The sequence below is a fragment of the Alnus glutinosa genome, chromosome 4 (assembly GCF_958979055.1).
Source record: "Alnus glutinosa chromosome 4, dhAlnGlut1.1, whole genome shotgun sequence".
NCBI classification, from domain to species: domain Eukaryota; kingdom Viridiplantae; phylum Streptophyta; class Magnoliopsida; order Fagales; family Betulaceae; genus Alnus; species Alnus glutinosa.
The window spans coordinates 15,479,518-15,497,752 of NC_084889.1; the positions used below are offsets into that span (position 1 = coordinate 15,479,518).

General features: G+C 33.4%; 1 protein-coding gene across 3 annotated transcripts; it reads right to left on the minus strand.

Annotated features, from left to right (window-relative positions):
• Positions 1-1,262: 1,262 nt before the first annotated feature.
• On the minus strand, positions 1,263-14,545 carry LOC133866746 (uncharacterized). 3 transcript variants are annotated; one of them, XR_009899912.1, is made up of 14 exons: positions 14,314-14,544; positions 13,452-13,501; positions 12,819-13,084; positions 12,663-12,737; positions 12,517-12,575; positions 12,260-12,395; positions 9,314-9,410; positions 9,134-9,200; positions 7,412-7,510; positions 4,960-5,049; positions 3,505-3,659; positions 2,344-2,445; positions 2,007-2,231; positions 1,263-1,443 (listed from the first exon to the last, which is right to left on the minus strand). XR_009899912.1 is itself a non-coding variant. In XM_062303375.1 (13 exons), exons 3-13 carry the CDS (start codon positions 13,063-13,065, stop codon positions 2,081-2,083), a joined length of 1,278 nt encoding a protein of 425 aa, XP_062159359.1. In that variant the 5' UTR covers positions 13,066-13,135; positions 13,452-13,501; positions 14,314-14,545; the 3' UTR covers positions 1,577-2,080. The 3 variants fall into 3 exon arrangements, 2 of the variants coding, with proteins under 2 accessions (XP_062159359.1, XP_062159358.1); XM_062303375.1 differs by lacking the exon at positions 1,263-1,443 and having other exon boundaries at positions 1,577-2,231; positions 12,819-13,135; positions 14,314-14,545; XM_062303374.1 differs by lacking the exon at positions 1,263-1,443 and having other exon boundaries at positions 1,577-2,231.
• Between the last annotated feature and the right edge of the window lie 3,690 nt (positions 14,546-18,235).

The following is an 18,235-nucleotide window of genomic DNA, read 5'->3' on the forward strand; positions in this document are numbered from 1 at the left end:
CTTAATCCCTATTTTGCACATGCACTTTTTTTCTTTTGAATCGCTTTACAAAGCGCAAGTATGCATCTTAAAATTTAAAACTAAACATGAGCAAAAATCGCTTCTTTTAATAAAATATTATTTTAATGTAAACTCTTTCTTTGATCATAAAATATGGAAATACAGCACATTCACACGTAAAATTAAGCCAAACAAATTTGGAAATAACATCATGGGTATGTAAACAATGCTTACAGATTAATCAACCCAAATATTTGCAATAAAATAAACTTGTAAAACCTCAAACAAAATTGTAAAATTTCCTCTTTTTTATTTTTTTTTTATACCTTGTCTCTTAACCTATTTGGTTGGTGTAGGGCTTGGGTCCTAGAATTCACAAAACAATTTTTTCTTAGTAAAACCTTACAAAACCCTAACTTTCCTTTTTGGAAAAATTCTACTTTCCAAATTAGGAAAGTTTAAACCTTGAAATTTCACATTATCCATCATTCTCATTTCTACCTAAGAGTTTATGTGTTCAAACTGCATTCAACTTAATATCAAGAACTGAAACATGTTTTAGGGGAGCGAAATGAGCAAAATGGCTTTATTAATTATCATTTTCTATCCATGCAAAGCTAATTTATTCCATTTTCAACCAATCTTTTCAAGTAAGCACAAGTGAGATTTAATTAGCACTAATATCATGAAATCATACCACTATATAATTGGGCCATTCTAACCTCAATCAAGCCCTTCAAAATTCTTGCATTATTGTATGACAATTCCATGTAAACTCTTACTCCATGTTTTCACACCCCCCACATTCATGAGTATACACCACACCGCCATACTAGAAAAATATTTTTCCTTCAAAATTAGGCCATGCTTGATGACACATTGACAACAGACTCAAAATAACTCCAAATTAATTGCAATATATTCGGCCACCTCCAATTAATACCAATATTCTTCCACCAATGCCTAAGCATTTTAAAAATTTCCATTAATGGCTGAAAATTCATTTAAATTCTTTTTCCAACTCAATTTTTTTTTTTTTTTTTTAAATTTCTATCACCAAATTTATTTTATGGCTGAATATTCTAAAACTCCCCAATAATTTTGATCTTTAACACTAAATTTTTCTTCTTTTGGCTGAATATATAAAAATATTCCTAATTTAATCAAAAATTTGAAAACCTCTAATTTAAATTCGAAAGAGCTCCTAAAAAGTTTTCTATATTGAATCTATGATTTGCACTCAAATCAGAATCTGCAGTGTAGCTCATTTGCAGTCCTTGTTTGTCATGGGTGGATATGATGCCTCATTACAAACTAAAAGAAGCTAGCTAAAACAGATTTTGAAAATATATGAGTGGCATTCAAATATATGTGGTGATAAAGTGTGCTGGGTGATCAAAGCTTTAGCTTGTATTTCTCCAGTCTTTCCCAATAACCCGTAACCTGAGAAACGGAGGGAAATAAATAAATCAATAATAGTTTTTGAATGTGTACTGTCTAGTGTGTGTGTGTGTGTGTCTACTATATAAATGCCAAATTATTTAACTCTTATTACTTAACCTACACTAGCAACCAATGGAAACTCAACAGGCATTTGGTTTTATCATTGTACATCCAATGCTTCAATAATTACAACCGATAAACTACAAGACAGACAGATTCAGTGGCTCGCATAAAGGGGGAAGAAAAAAACACCTATAATGGCAAACAAGTGCCTTATTTTCTATCAAACATGAACCAAAAAACAAAAACAAAAATGCAAAATAGACATTATTTGCGAATGAGCAAATGAAACTTTTTTTTTTTTTTTTTTTTTTTTATTCTTTTGTGTAACGACTGGCACACAACAGCAACTTGTACAAAGCTCTATCAAAGGGTAGGGTAGGTCATATACGTCGCGGGAGATAAGGGACCCCAAAAAAATTAAAAAAAAAAAGGGGGGGGGAGGGGGAAACACAGCTAAAAAGTGACCTTTGGTACACAACAATTGAAGAATGGTAGTCCACCTGGGTTTGAAATGGGCTTTCCGTGTTTAAGAGTGGCCCCTGTGCCGTTGTAATCTGAAAAACATTATAAATGCTTATCTCCTGTCACCCTTGAGCTGGATGCTGCCAGTTTGCCCTCCATTTATCTTCTCCTCGTTCCAAGAGGGGTCCACTGGAGGAAGTTGATATTCATCGGGTTTCAGGGCCAATGCAAAGTCAGGCAATGTTGGTGCCGTTTCCATGATTCTGCAGTCAAGATTATTAAATCATTTGATCGTTGTCAACCTTTCTTTCATCAATCAAGAATGAAAAGGGAAAAATCATCATACTGGAATATTTCCACTCGAGGAAAACTTACCTTTCATAAGAGTACAGATCACGGTTTATCCGAACCTTGCTTGAAGTGTCTTTTGGAATTTTCTCAGAGAGATACTTCATGGTTCCCCAAAGTGGCGGATATCTGCACCAAGGATGGTAAGTGAAGCCATACAAAACTGTCTACTGGTGTCTGGTGCACATATTTCTCTTGTTAAAAAAGAAAATAGAAAGTAGACACAAGAAAGCAAAAAACAAAAAATGTCTCGCAATAACTAATTGCTGGCCTTGTGACGAGATCCTCACAAATTAATTCAGAAAAAACACAGGAAACCACGAGTGGCATTGGAATGATTTCCACAATTTACTGGCTTTATGTAGAAGTACTGTAAATTGATGAAAGTGGAATGACCATAGTAATGTGATCTGTCATTATAATAGACATGTCAATTGAAATATTAATCTGAGATCCAGGAAAGTAATGAACAAACATTTTGGATCCATTAAAATGAAACCAAAGCATACAAATGCTCATCTACCACTGAGAATCAACATCATATTCTGCAACAAGCATAACCTAAGATGCAACCACTTGCAAACATTAATACCCCTGCATTTGAAAGAAAAAGGCACCTAAGCACATTGAATGCTTTCACATACAACCTAGGTGTACAGAATGCTGAAACAGAGTAGCTAAACTGGTTGCCTCAAGGATATAGGAAAGAGAATGACATGAAGTATGAGAAAAAAGAACAAAATAGCTAGTTTGGTTGCCTTAAGTACTTTACTTTTTAGTAGTCAAGCAATCTGGTATATTCCAGATCAGTTGCATGGACCCTTAAAATCTTTATTCCATCAGAAAAAAATCCTATTAAACCTTGATCATCCCTAAACATGTTTCATATCAAACCACAGAAAAGAAATCCTGAATAGACCCACAGATTACAAGAAAGAATGTCATAGTATTTTTAAGGATAAAGGGCATCATCGAAAACTCAAGATGATAATTAACCCTATAAATAACTATTTCAGAAAGTTAGCTTAGAGAATAAAATCTCCCAAAATGATTAGAAAGGTATAAATGATTATTTTCCAAACTGTTACTTTCAAAGATTTATTTTCAGCATATCCATCTTTCTTCTTTCTTTTTATTTTTTATTTTCTCCCATTTGTTTTGGTGATAACAAACAGAACTGCTAACTACCTTGACAGAGGAAGAGATGTATTAAATGCCTCGCATGCCTTCCTACTTTCTTTGAAATACTCATCTGCCGCTTGCAAAGCAGCTACAGCCATCCCATGGTATTTTTCTGTGTTTCCCTCATCAAGGATCAAACCATGATAATAATATGCTGCAGCCTGGTTAAAATTAAAGGAAAAAAGAAAAATAAGAATGTATCAATTAACTGTGCAACAAATTCGATACTCAATTTAGTAACTATATACTGAATATGGAGTGACAGAAGTAATCATGTTAAGCTCCACTGTTGGTGCTTATATGGTATGGCCATACACAGATGTCAGATTGTATAGAACAAAAATAATCGGGGAGAAATGAAATAAATATTTTATACACACACACATATGTAGATGTATATATGCATATTTATGTATATACAAACATATTCAAATTACCGCACCTCAATGACTGAAAATGTCATTTGAAACCTAGGTATTTAGCTTCTAAACACTATACCATTTTCACTTTCAGACTAGCAGATGATTCTGAAAGAAATTTGTACTGATAATGAAATATAGTGTAGTACCATACAGACCAGTAAGTGGTTGAAAATATGCAAACCATTATGCAGGTTCGAACCCCAACTTTACCACAGGTGATATAGCAATATTAAGGGGGAAGGTAAAAAAAGATCCCTAATCCTGCACAGATCAACTTCTTAATGCATTGCCAATAATAGTACTGGTTAGCAGCCAATGATAGCAAATTATTATTATTATTATTATTATTATTTTTGAGAAAATCATTTTCACTCAATTCCTTCATGTCCCCAATATTAGCTCCGTACGTAGCTTGGACCTTTCTGAAAAAGCATCCATTCCTCAACCCGAATGCTTAACTTTCAAATCAACTACGTGTCAATAGCACAATGCAATAAATTGCAGCTCAATTTTTTGAACTTGAAAGCCTACTAGGAGAAATTCAGGTTTCTATCAGTTAATCCTTATTTTAACTCACACTCAAGCATCCTCAAGTTTATTGGATGACCATTTGGCTATTGCTATTGATCTCAGTCATGGTATTAAAGGACTTCCAGTAACTATCGTGATACATGTATAAATTGTATGCAGAACCCAATTTATGATCTTACACACAATGAATTTGATTTTAAAGGCACCCCGCCTAAATCGTGGTATTAGATGACTATCAAAATAATTCATTGAAGAAGTATATAGTGATATACATATGCAATCTAACATAATGAGAATGATTTATTTTGCTCACTTTCCTGTGCAAGTTTTTCACGCAATCTAACATAATGAGAATAAATTAATTCTCACATGCTTACAAGCGTCAAGTTATACATGTGATACCACAAAAGTTGGAAATCAGATTAAGAGATAAAGACAACTAGCAAGAACCGTTTATTACAACAAGTATGAGAGACTAAAATTAGAAATGAGAGGAATAATAAGCTACCTTCGCTTCGACATATTTCCACTTCACTAAGTGACGATGCTTTTCCCCCCAACCATTTGCTAGTGGGAGGTTCATTATGTTATCTTGAGCCTGCAAAGCAAACAGAATATGAACAATTGCACCTTTATCCAACAAAGAGATAATTTAACGACTAGTCGCAGGATATACATATTCTTGAGGATGAACAGTCACAAATTATTTTGATAAGATAAGTTATTGCTAGCAACTACAAAATCAAAAATTTATCATCACTAACACACATAATGTAGTAAGAACAACTATGATGACTCATTATAGGGGGGAACAAGGTGTCTCTAACACTACATATCAAATTTAGATTAATATACTAGGAATGGTACTGGTCAATGAAAAAAAATAAGTTGTGGCTACATAACCTAACCCAATGTAGATACGTGAAAATCTTGTCTTTAAAAAATTTTGCCTCCAAAATGTTGATCCTCATAACTCAACCAAAAGTTTTACTGTTTTTGGAAGATAACAAGAGAAAATAAATGAATAAAAAGACAAGAATCGTCCAAGAAAGAGTAGGTCAAGTAGTAATATTGCAGGCTCCATAAGGATTATGAACTAAATTCTGAATGAAGTAGATAAGCTGTAATAAATGATGAAGGATAAAATGATTCCTTTTCATCACAATAAAACTGAGTGTCAAGGCAGTAGAAACTCTCACATTCTCTACCTCTTTCAGATATTAATGAGTGATTCAATATCAAAAGAATCGGAGCAGGTAATTGAAATGATCATTCTGGGACTGTTAGAAAGAATATCTTCTATTAATAGGGGTAACGTCATTTATGAAAACTGTAAACCAACTAGCCAAACCAATTTCAGCTCAATACATCAAATTTATGAACACTTTTAGACCATCCTATCTTGCAGAAAGGGATCCAGATACAGTATCAGCTTGATTTCAAATTGGTATATTGAGCAAGAACTAACTAAGAATAGCAATAGAATGCTTTGTGCAGGGGATATTAGTGAGGGATTCAATATCAAAAGAATCGGAGCAGGTAACTGAAATGATCATTCTAGGAGGACTGAGTAGAAAGAATATCTTCTGTTACCTACAACAATACATCGACAGGGGTAACTTTGTTTGTAAAAATTGTATACCAACTGGCAAACCAATTTAAGCACAAGACATCAGATTTGTGAACCCTTCCAAACAATCCTATCTTATTGAATACTTGTTCCATAAATTCCCGGAATTTGTTTGCCATGGAAAGGGATCCAAATACAGCATCAATTTGATTTTGAAATGGTATATTGAGCAAGACTAACCTAAGAATAGCAATAGGATGCTTTGCGCAGGGATTAGGGATGCAGAAAGATTTTTTTTAACATATAGCCTTACATTCAGAGTTCCCTTTCCACTTGGTGCTGACAGAGTAATTTCTAAAGGACAAGGTTAATCATTATTTGAGTAGCACTCACAAACCAGTTCTATCTGCCTATGCGTGTGTGAGCGTTAGGTTCGGTATATCAAAACTTTGCACACCTATCCCCCCTCCCCCCCCCCCCCCCAATCTTCCCTATCATCCTCTCTCACTGAAAAAGAGAAACCCCCTCACAAGCCAGTATACTTTAGCATTCTGAGATTCTGGCTGGTTGTAAGCCACAGCTATTGAATATGAACCACAAAGTGTTATCAAGAACATTGGAACAACAGAAATGGATAAAATCTGGAACTTCACTGAATATGGCAATGGTGAATACTACAAATCCTGGCCAAAACAATTAGTCTGTCTTTGGCGCAAAAGACTTGCTGTTATCAACCGTAGGGCTATAAATTAGCTGAGCTCAACTCAAGCTCAAAAGTTCATGCTTGAACTCTAGACGAGGAGCTCAACTCAAACTCCAATTGATTTTAAATAAACAACTTGATCTTGATCTTTAGCTCTTCTTTGGATTATGCAATTCAAAGAAAAGCACACACACTTGAAGATCAGAAGAGCGTCTAATGATCCATTTGTTCATCAAAAACAGAAGATGAAAAAAATAACATGACTAATTAAATTTGTTGTGTAGCTTAGCAGTCCTTATTCCCCGGCGTGTTGCCTCTGTTAATAGAGATTGTTCACATGAAATTTCTTAACCAGGAAGCTATACACAATTACTATTTTGATAGACCAGAACTGTGGACCGCATAAATAAAGAGGCTGTTAAAAGTATAAGAGATTAGAATTCCTACCCAAATAATAAAAGAAAAAGAAGAAATCCTTGTAACAAATGTTGCAGAAAAGAGGCTCTGATGGCATCCTGCCATGGATCAAAACTTAAGTGCTGACAAATTAGATTTTATGATTACTGAAGCCGATAATTCACTATGTAGAAATTTACCTATCTTATATGAATACCAAATAACAAGAAGAGACAACAGGATCCTGAAAAATTTAAGCTCACAATCAATAGTGAAAAGTTGTGTTTGTACCTGCTGCCAGTACTTCACCATCTCACATGCAAGTCTTCGCTTTACTGCAAGAGTAGCTTTGGTACTATCAATTGCCATTCCAAGTTGTATGTCAACACCCTACATCGAAAAGATCATCAATTGAACAAAAAAGAAAGATTGAGGCGGAAAAAGAACAAAAGGAAAGTGTCAAGCGCAAAGTATGAGATAGTCCAAGTCTTAAGAGCAGCCACTTCATACAATAAAATGTTGGAGAATAGAGACATATCCAAGCCACCCCCTCAAGACTTCACTTGGGTAGGACCAGTACCAGTAACATCTAAAAGGAAAACTGCCTACATGATACAAAATTTTAAAATAATTGCATCAAATGATCATCTTTTTAATTTCATATATATATATATATATATATATAAAGCAAATATTGGCATCGTCATCATAAAAACTGAGATTTTGTATAAAAAGAGTACCTCAAGCAATGAAAACCTAAAGGATTAAAAAGAAAAAAATAGTCATCTTTTACTAAAGAAAGGAACGAGCATGTTAATTGTTAGAGCAACCAACACAAGAATTGTAGCTAGTAGGTTGAACGGCTCAACACATATTTAGACTCCTATCAAGATCCACACCCAACCAATACAAGACTTTCTCTAACACCCCTTCTCACTTGCTGGCCCAACAGAGCAAAACAAAATCCAATAGAGACATGCTGGTAGAACTAGTCATTGGAACTAGAAGAAACCCAATAGAGACAAATAGGCTCAACCAACTCAAAACCAAAGACAGATGTAAATGGCCAAGCATGTGGAGTCCAAGACCAAAAACAAGCAAACAAATGTTGGGTGAATTTTATTTTATTAGAAAGATAATTGATCCATTAAAAAACTAAATGTTATTTAAAACATGTTATCTTTAATTTACTCAACAAAAGTGACTAACTTAGAAAATATGTTTTATATCAAAACAAGAGTTCTCTTAACAAGAATAGTACATATATATCCATATATATCTACAAATAGGTCATGTTTTGGTTACACCTAGTGTTAACTCTTTTTATTTATCTTACACTACTCAATAATTGTTCATTAAATCTAGATTTTACTGAATCCAACCATTCTGTTACATATTCTTCCTATGTCCATCATGCTTGCCAAATATCACGACAATCAGAGATAACAAGATTTTTCAACTATAAAATGTTCAAAATTATATATATATATTGGAAAACAAACTAAAAGCATAACTTCATGAACTGGATAGTAAAAATGTCTGGTTCATGTAAAATATATCACACCAAACAAGTATGGGAAAATTAAATGATCGAGCAGTGGGTATGGGAAAATATGGATCTAATAAAAAGTTACTAAGTGGTTTAATATTTACAAAGTGCTATTACCAAATGCAACTTGATCCTAACCCAGAGAAAGTATCTTGTTCTTCTTAAAATACAATTTCAAACCAAACATTAGCATGAAACTCCAACTCATACTTTCTGACCCTATGCCATGCTGCCCACTGGCAAGTGCTAGATGAACGTGAATCACTCCAAGTTTCAAGAAGAAAAAAAATGATTAACCTTAACCATTGGATAGCCTAACCACATCTATGGTGATTATTTAGTTATTATGCAAAGAGATGTTTCTCATATCTATCAGAAAAATATCAAATTCTAAGTATCAGTGTAAGAAATATAAACACCCGAACAAATCCTCAACTAAGTCCATCCAGAGAACAAATATGCACCTGTCCCAATGCTTGTAGGCTAAGTGCTCGAAGAACTCCTTCTGCTAGGTCCACTGGAAGATTTCTCCTACAATCAAATAGCAGTCAAACAAATAAGAATAAACCTGGTAAAACATTGAGGTGATCCAACTACAATCAAATAGCAGTTGTGATTAGTGTTATTCTTTCACCCATATAAACCTGAGTTCAGCAGGCAACTGTGGGAGAACATGTCGAACAGCACAATCTAGGTATCCTGCTGCCTTCAAGAAAATATCAATTGAAGCACGTCTATTATCTGCCACAAAAGAACCAAACTGAGATTTCTATAGTAGGATCAGCAGAAACAAGAGTAACACTGTAAAAACAGAGGTAAAATTGCATATGGAAGCATGAAAGCAGCCTCTAAGCTAAAAAGACCAACATCACATCATAAGTAATTCAACTAGCACAGTGTTTTTCTCACCAGGTGAAACAAATAATTTATTACAGAATCAGTTGTATATCCTCATCAAACAGAAGATAAACCCCTAGGTAAGTTGAGAACAAATATAAACCCCTAGGTAAGTTGAGAACAAAACAGAAAAAAAATAAAAATAAAATAAGGGCTCTCTAAAGTGTTGAAGACTACTCCTCAAGGCTCAAACTAGTAAACAACTTCAAGGGGAGCTTTCAAACAGAAAACCAGTATCAATACTGATAGCAAAGTTTATCATTGGATCTGGCAGGCAACCAAGTATTACATATAAACTTCTGAATCTCCATATGCCCAGGTATGAGCACATGTAGATGCAGAATAAAAGCATCGCTCAACAATGGGGGGAAAATAGTAAAATTAGCCAAAAAGTTTTTTTTTAAAAAAAATAACTAAAATACAACTAGAGCTGATTCTAGATCCAATGTATTCTTCCTTGTTTCATTTCATGATAATTATTACTTGCAGTTTAAAGTGTCATTTGATGTCAATAATGAGTGAATAATAATCATATACAGCTGAACTATGTCAATGTGTATATCGGACCATGACTTTCATAGTCACTAGACTTAAAATACATAAACAGCCTCCTAAAACAAGGTTATATATCAAGACAAACCATTATGTCCGGCCCAAATTAATATTTTCAAGTAAAAAACTTCCTGCTAGAAGTATACAACAAGATTGATATAGTAAGCCACATGACTAAAACCTAAGAATTAAGGAGAGGGCTTTTTCTGAACTCACCTATATCTCATCCCATCTCTTCCTGGAAACAAATATATTGGGCTTGTTTGACAACACTGTTTAGGACAGCTTTTTGATTTTTATCAAAAAAACAAAAGTATTAACAAACAACTCAACACACAAAACACTCGGAACAACTTTCACCTTTATGTCACATTACAACCAAAAAGCAAAACACACTCTCTAAAAAGCATTACCAAATGAGCACATTCTTCTTTTTTCAGCATTTTCATCTTAATAGACCTCTTGACTCTTAAGATACACACAGTTCGAGCACCATTCTCAAAAGATATTTTAAGTAACAGCTAATTGACAAAATAGATTCAAATGTTTTGATGAAAATATCTGAGATTTTAGAATACTGAGCTTTGTTTTTTTTTTTTTTGATAGGTAAGAGAATATCTACTTCTGCCAAATTACTAATGTATAAATTAGAATATCTACTTCTGCAATTTAGTTCTCTGTTCATGATTATGTCAGACACTAATCAAGGAGATGGGACTCAAGAATGCACTCAAAATAATATCCGGTTGGTTCCATCCAAGTCATCAGCCTTCTCCATCTCAAGCATATACATGGTATGAACTCTAATATATTGATCTTCTCATTTGATCACGGATAAAAATGCTTCTAATAGTATGTCCATGGCAAAGATCAAAGTTTTACCACTAAGAAACATTTAAGTGTATTTATGGCTTGACTTGTACCCCTGACTTGCACAAATTTCATTTGATCAAATCATCACCATAAAAAATAATCTCATGTTGTGTCTTTTAAGTTGATGTCACATTGAGTGTGTGCCTCTGGAGATTCATACATTCCAAACTACAAAACAGTATGACTTTTCAGCAAGATAATTTTAGGAAGAAAAAAATTAATTTGTTTGTGGTTATCTATACTTTTGGTTTCTCTATGGTGTTTTCAATGTTTTTCCTCTAGTACCTAGATAGTTTTAGTCAGTATATTCAATACTGGTACTCTTTGAATATACATAAAAATATAACTGGCCAGCTGCCATGAAATACCATGTCCAATACAGAATATCAAGACTTCAGACCATACTGCTAAAATATATGAGAAGTACATGACATGATAATTCCAGTCAAAAGCTTTCTTATTTCCTCTGTTTTGCATGCCTGCAAACAATTATGAGGTTCAATTACATTATTTCATTGGTTCCACGTAAAATATCTGACAACTTAATAACATTTTCCAAAACTTTTCGTCGTTTCCCTCAAGCTCACAAACAGAAATGTGACAATATGGTATATATCAGTAAGCATAGCCGACTTTTGTGTGAAAGATTATCCACATTCTGTGTACTAAACTATGGGTCCACAAAGATTTATATGTTTGTATCATATGGACAAGACAAAGATGGATGATTCTCATCCAAAACTTAAGTATTTCAGCACAAATGTCGTTCTGCCTTACGTATTTTTTGCAAACATGCATGTATTTGCACCTCTAAACTTCATGTTAAGTCCAATTACGACCAAGAAAAAGAAAAAACAAAATCACTGTGCATACGAGAAACACCCAATGGACATAAATCCACATCAAATAAGTGCACCAAAGTGATAGCTACAAGTGGATGAACACTTTGTCTGCCACATATATCCATATAAGCAGACTGATTACAAAAAACATGCAACTTGATTTGCAGCAACATGTACTGACACAGATCACAAATTCAGCTGATAGATATCCTGTTGAGTGCCAGTACTAGTCATCCAAATTGTTGAACAAAAGAGAGAACTTTATATCATTAAATGGCCCAAATAATTTTATTAAGAAATTTGGAAACCAATGGTTCCTCAGTTTAACCTGATACACAACAAAAAGCAAAAAAGAAGTACAAAAAAATAACTAACAAAGATAGAGATCAAGATAACTCAAGCATAAAGTTTTGTAGTAAAAACTACCTTCTGATACCTTTGGCTGATGACCATCAGCAGGTGTTCTTGGAAGAAGTAATAAGTTGGCCCGTGATAATGATAGCATTGCCATCAAATGCAAAACTGACAACACCTCATACCAAGCATTAGACATGGCTGTTTCCTGCAAAAGTATCGATTCACATAAAAACCTCTTGTCCTCTGACCAGAGCAATGGAATGACAACTAGAAATGAAAGGCAGATAAGAAATTTGTAGATTGATAAATTAGTTCTATACTCTCACCTCTGCCTCATCCTCCTGATTCACCCATACAAATTGTACCTTGTATTGTAGCTGACTTCCTAAAAATAACAGATAAGAAACACTATTAGCACTTATCTGAAACAGTTAATACTTTCTAACCAAAGTGACGTTAATACATGCTTTACCATCTTTAACTAGTCCTAAAAGAACAGGCAAGTAATCTTCCAGAGCCTGCTGAAGATCAGCCAAGGTTGAACCTCCTACAAACAACAATACAACTGATGTGTCAATAACTGATCTTGCATATTATTAAAGCAATAACAAGTTCTTCCACAACAAACCATGTTGGGTTTTTCTCCTCGTTCTTGTGACTGTTGGAGCTTCTTGACCAGCCATTACAACAATACGAGTTCTTAGAGCAACTAGGCGTTCCGCTAAATTCTTGGTCAAGTGATCACCAAGTGACTGGAAGAAATCAACAGGTTTAGGAATCCGAAAACCAGGAACATATACAGAAACTTCCCCAATGTTTCCCGGCTTCCTTCTATTTCCACCAGTATCCTTCGGTGTTGATACCAGGCATCCCATATCCTGAGGCTTACTATATCTGCCAACCCAACAATGCAAAGTAAATCAGCTCCAATGGTATTAAGTTTCCCTACACACATTCATACAAAAGGTGCACATGTAATGTTTCTCAATAAAATACTGGGGTCAAAGGGTGTTTCAGCAACATTCACAAGGAAGGTAGAAGATTGATAATGAGCAAGCCAAAAAGATGACTAATTAAATGTCACCCAGCAAAGCAGAAGTAGTAGGTTATTCACGAGCAGCATCCAAGTGACTTGTACTAGAACTATCCGTGCGTTTAATGTAATAAAACAGACCCTTCACTATCCTTTCCATAAATAACACTAGTTCTTTTTTATTGAATTTTCGTGTGAAAAGAAACAATCAAAGATTGATCCACCCACCTTGTCCCTTATCAGACGGTTGACTAGTCTGCTAAAACATCTAGTATTTTCTGCACAAAAGATATCAGAATTAGGGGTTAGAAATAGGGAAAGAATTTTATAAGAAAAGCAAGTAAATCACAAGGATGGCATGAGCCATGACAGTGTTGCTTTTGTCAAACTTTCGTTGCAACATCACGAGGGGTTCAAAAGTGCAATCCAGGCTTTCATGGTTATTCAAACTTAAAGATAGGAATTCCCGTGCACCCCATTACTCTAACACAATATTTTTTTCTTTTTTTTTATGAATACTCTTAACAAAAAATCTTAAAGTATAAACGTAGAAGATAAGGAATTCAACTTCAACTAGAGTTTGAAAACCCCCTCCCTCCGAAAAAAAAAATGTAGCTTGAAAAAAACGGTGCTTGCGAATCCAGAATATTCTAGAGGAAAAGAGCCCTAAATTCACTGAAATTTTTGAGTAAAGGATTTCCAACTAAGCTCAAACAAGTAACAAGTGAAGTAAAGCAGTACCCACACATACAAGCAAATTTATATACATATGAATAGTTTCAAGGAATTGCGAATTCGCAACTTAAATTCCAGAGAAAAAACTCAGAAAGGAAAACCAAAATGCTCCATTTAGTTGATGAAAACACGAAAACTCCAAGATTCTAGCTTATCTGTAGAACGAAAAAAAATTCAACAAAAAATGGAGAAAAAGAAAAGATGGAAAATAAAACCGTTGAATTCAAGAACACTGTAAGCTTTTCATATTCCCAAAATTGTACAGTTTTAGGCCAAGCTAAGAGCAGAATTCTGAATTTCACACCATTGAAAAACAAAATTGAAGCTAATGAACGGGATGTGATGCGAGGCTTACAATCAACAAGAGCTTGTGCTAGCAACAGCAAAGCAGATGAGGCAATCAGAGAGCCCTAAACATTGAGGAATTTCACATCCCCCAATCCATACAGAAAAGTGCAATCATGGCGTCGCCGCCGAACATCGCACGCCAATTCAAAAAATTTCAATCCGAGAAGAGAGAGAGAGAGAGAGAGAGAGAGAGAGGCAGTCTTGGAAGGTTCGAATTGGAAATGATTTTAATATTGTTTTGAGCTCTTCTAGACTTGTATAATACTTGCAGTGGATTGGTGGGTTGGTTTATATAGTAGTAATAGCGTCTAAATGGCGCCCAACTCAAAAGCTTTTTTTTAATGATCCCATTGTCTTTCTTTGTTACGTCACTGGCTACTTATTACTGAACCCTGAAGGAGTTGTGAAACTTGTTTACCAGGTGTCATAATTGCCATAAATAGAATGTGGGAGTAGAACGGCAACGCCACCGTCCACACCTTAAAGTTCCATTTTTGTTTACTTTTTTTCCTTTGCTCTCTTCGTACAGTCACGCAGCGAAAATGTGGATTCGGTTATTTGCTATATTTATATTTATAAAATGTGATTATTATTTTTGGATAATTGTATTTGCATTTGTTATTATTATTATTTATATTCGCGCGGTTATTAAATGATGTTATTTTCCGTTATCCACATATAAAGTAATAGACGTTTTTAATTACTATATCTATATGCAATATTAAATAATGTATTTATTACTATATGCAAGTTTAAATAAATTAATATTTAACTTGTTGCACAATTCGCGATTATTAGTCATAAAGAGCTATTGTTTCACAGAGTAATTGATATTTGAATTACCGAATAAAAGAAAAATAAATGTAATGCGGTATAACTTTGAGATGATAATAAAAAAAAATTTAACATAATGTAAAGGTCAAAAACTTATCAAATTCAAAACAACATCGTTTTAGTGTATATATATAAATATAAAGATAATGATCGCATCTGTATCCGCATGTGCTGATAGCAGATGCGTGCGGTTATTATCTGCCAACATTTTCACCCCTATGGCGTAACGTTAGAAAGAAGACTCTTGCTTCTTTTTTTATCCTCTCAAATGTTATATGATTTTTAAAATTATTTTTTAATTTAAAATAATTATTATTAAATTTTAATTTAATGGTAATTTTAAAAGTCACATGACATTTGAGAGAATCCAAGAATTACAATAGTTCTCTATATAGCATTTTTCACTCCCATTTCACCTGGCATCAGCACGGGTCCATATTTTTTTAGATTTTTCTTTAACAAACTTATGCAAAGGCCGTCACATCAACTCATCTTGCACAAAAGCATCTCCAATAGCATTTACTCTTTATTTTATCTATTCACTTCCACATTTTCGTTTAAATATTCTATCTTCACTCTTTCTCAAACAAATCATAGTTTTTTTAAAATGATAAATGAAAAATTGGTTCTTATAATTTTTTCGTATTGAGTTCATATCGAGTTTATAGATTATGTCAAAAACTATCAGCCTTAAATGTCATGTTTCGGATTTGGGTCATATTGATATATGGGTATGAGACTATATAAGTCAATTACTAATCCAATCCATTTAATTAAACGGGTCAGGCCCCTCAATCATAACCTACTAATTTTATGTTTGCGTTTGTGTCGAATTTATAAATTGTATAAAAAAATGTCAACCTTAAGTAAAGTTACCTACTATGGGACAGCGAAGATGACTGTGAAAATGTCAGTGGTTGCTGCCAAAAATATATATATATATATATATATATATATATATATATATATATATATATATATATATATATATATATATATATATATATATATATATATATATATTTTAATGGAGTGAAGAAAATGAAAATAAAAGAATGAAATATAGAGTGATTCTTCAAACCAATTTTTTTTTTAAGAAAAAACAAAAGACAAAGTGAAGTTATGCTTCAATATTCTTTTTTTAAAAAAAGAATAAGAAGCGGATGGAAATGCTCTTATACATTCCTAGGTTTTAAAATGTTGCGTGATCAATATATCACAAAAATATGAATCATAGGATAATTATAGTTTAACCAGTAAATATGAGTATATATAAGATTTAATATTAATAATAATAATAAAAAGAAAAAAGAAAAAGAAAAGATCTAATTTTGAGAAGACCAAAAAAAAAAAAAAAAAAAAAAAAAAAAAAAAAAAAAAAAAAGAAAAAGAAATTGAGAACAAAATTGGCTCAATAGTGAATAAGTTTAACTTTTAAGTTGTTTCATATATATATAATTTCATTAAAAGACACGCATGTGATGGTATCACACTAAATAATACAATAACCTGTTAAACATTTTTTAAAATTTTTTTTTTTTTATGGATAAACATTTTTTTTTATTATTACTTGTTAAAACTATAATAAATTTTGTTTATACATAAAAAAGATACGATCCCCAAAACCTAGCTACCAACAACCAGCCTAACCTAAAACGAATTGAAGCTAATTAATTAGTTGGAAATCCTGAAAGTAAGACTATTTGACGAGAAGTACGTACAAGGAACTCAATCCAAACTTTCTTAATTAATTCGTATAAAAATAATTAAAAAATGCTTCAAAATTTGTTATATATATTATAATAATTAATAAGAGAATTAGAAGAAGCAAGCTTCAAAACTACACCGTTGTTCTCCGTCCTCATGTTATTTAGGATTGCCATTTATCATTGGGAAATCAAAAAAACAAGCTTTTCAACCTGGATAAGGTGTTGAATAAAATTGAAGGCTGGCAAGCTAAGACTCTTTCTCAAGCTGGGAGGACTGTTTTCATCAAGGCCACTGTGGCTGCAATTCCATCTTATACGATGAGTACTTATATGCTTCCTATTTCTCTTAGCAATACTCTGGATAGAAGTTTTAAAAAAAATTTGTGGGGTTTCCCTAAGGATAAATCCAGAAATCTATCTCTTAAATTCTGGAGTTCTATTTGCATGCCTCGTAGTCGCGGTTGGTTGGGGATTCGAGATATGAAATCAGCCAATTTAGCTCTCATAGCAAAACTGGGATGGAAAATTCTTAATAACTATGAGAATATTTGGGTAAAATTACTCAAAAAGAAATATATCAACTATGGGAATTTTCTCACTTCCCCAAATTCTATTTCAGCTTCGTGGTTCTGGACGGGTATACAGAAGTGTAAATCTTTTATTCAATCAGGAGCATGTCTTCAAGTGGCTGTTACTTCTGATTTTCCTATCTGGACAACTTCGTGGGTTCTAACTTTACCGAATTATAAGCCTCTGCCAAAATTTCCAAATAATCGGAACTTGCCAATTGGATTTATATTAGATTTTATTCTCCCAGGAACTGCAAGGTGGAACCATCAAGCCCTTGATAGGTGTTTTGATAGTATCTCGGTTCGAGAGATCGCAAAAATCCATATTTCTTCAAATACAGAGACTAAGTTTTTTTGGACTTATTCTACTTCCGGACGATTTACAACTTCTTCTACTTATCTTGCTCTTCAAAATAATTATGTTAGTACTATGATGCCAGGAACTTTTGCTAATTTTTGGAAGAGTATTTGGAAGCAGAATCTCAATGACAGATTGAGGTTATTTATCTAGAAAATTGCTTGGAATTTATTTCCTACAAGGGAACGATTGAATGCAATATTTTCTTCCCCAGATTTTGATACTGTATGTCCTCTTTGCCAAGAAGGAGAAGATTCTATCTAGCATTTATTTTTTAAATGTAGATTTGCCCGAGTAATTTGGCGCAATTCTTTTTGGCCAATAGATTTACTGGCTTTCAACTTCACCAATATGTTGGATTGGATTAAAGTAATTATCTCTCTTGGAGCGACTCTCAAAATTCCAAAGGAAGACCATCATCGATTTCAAATTTTTGTAGCAGTGGCTTGTGACTTTCTT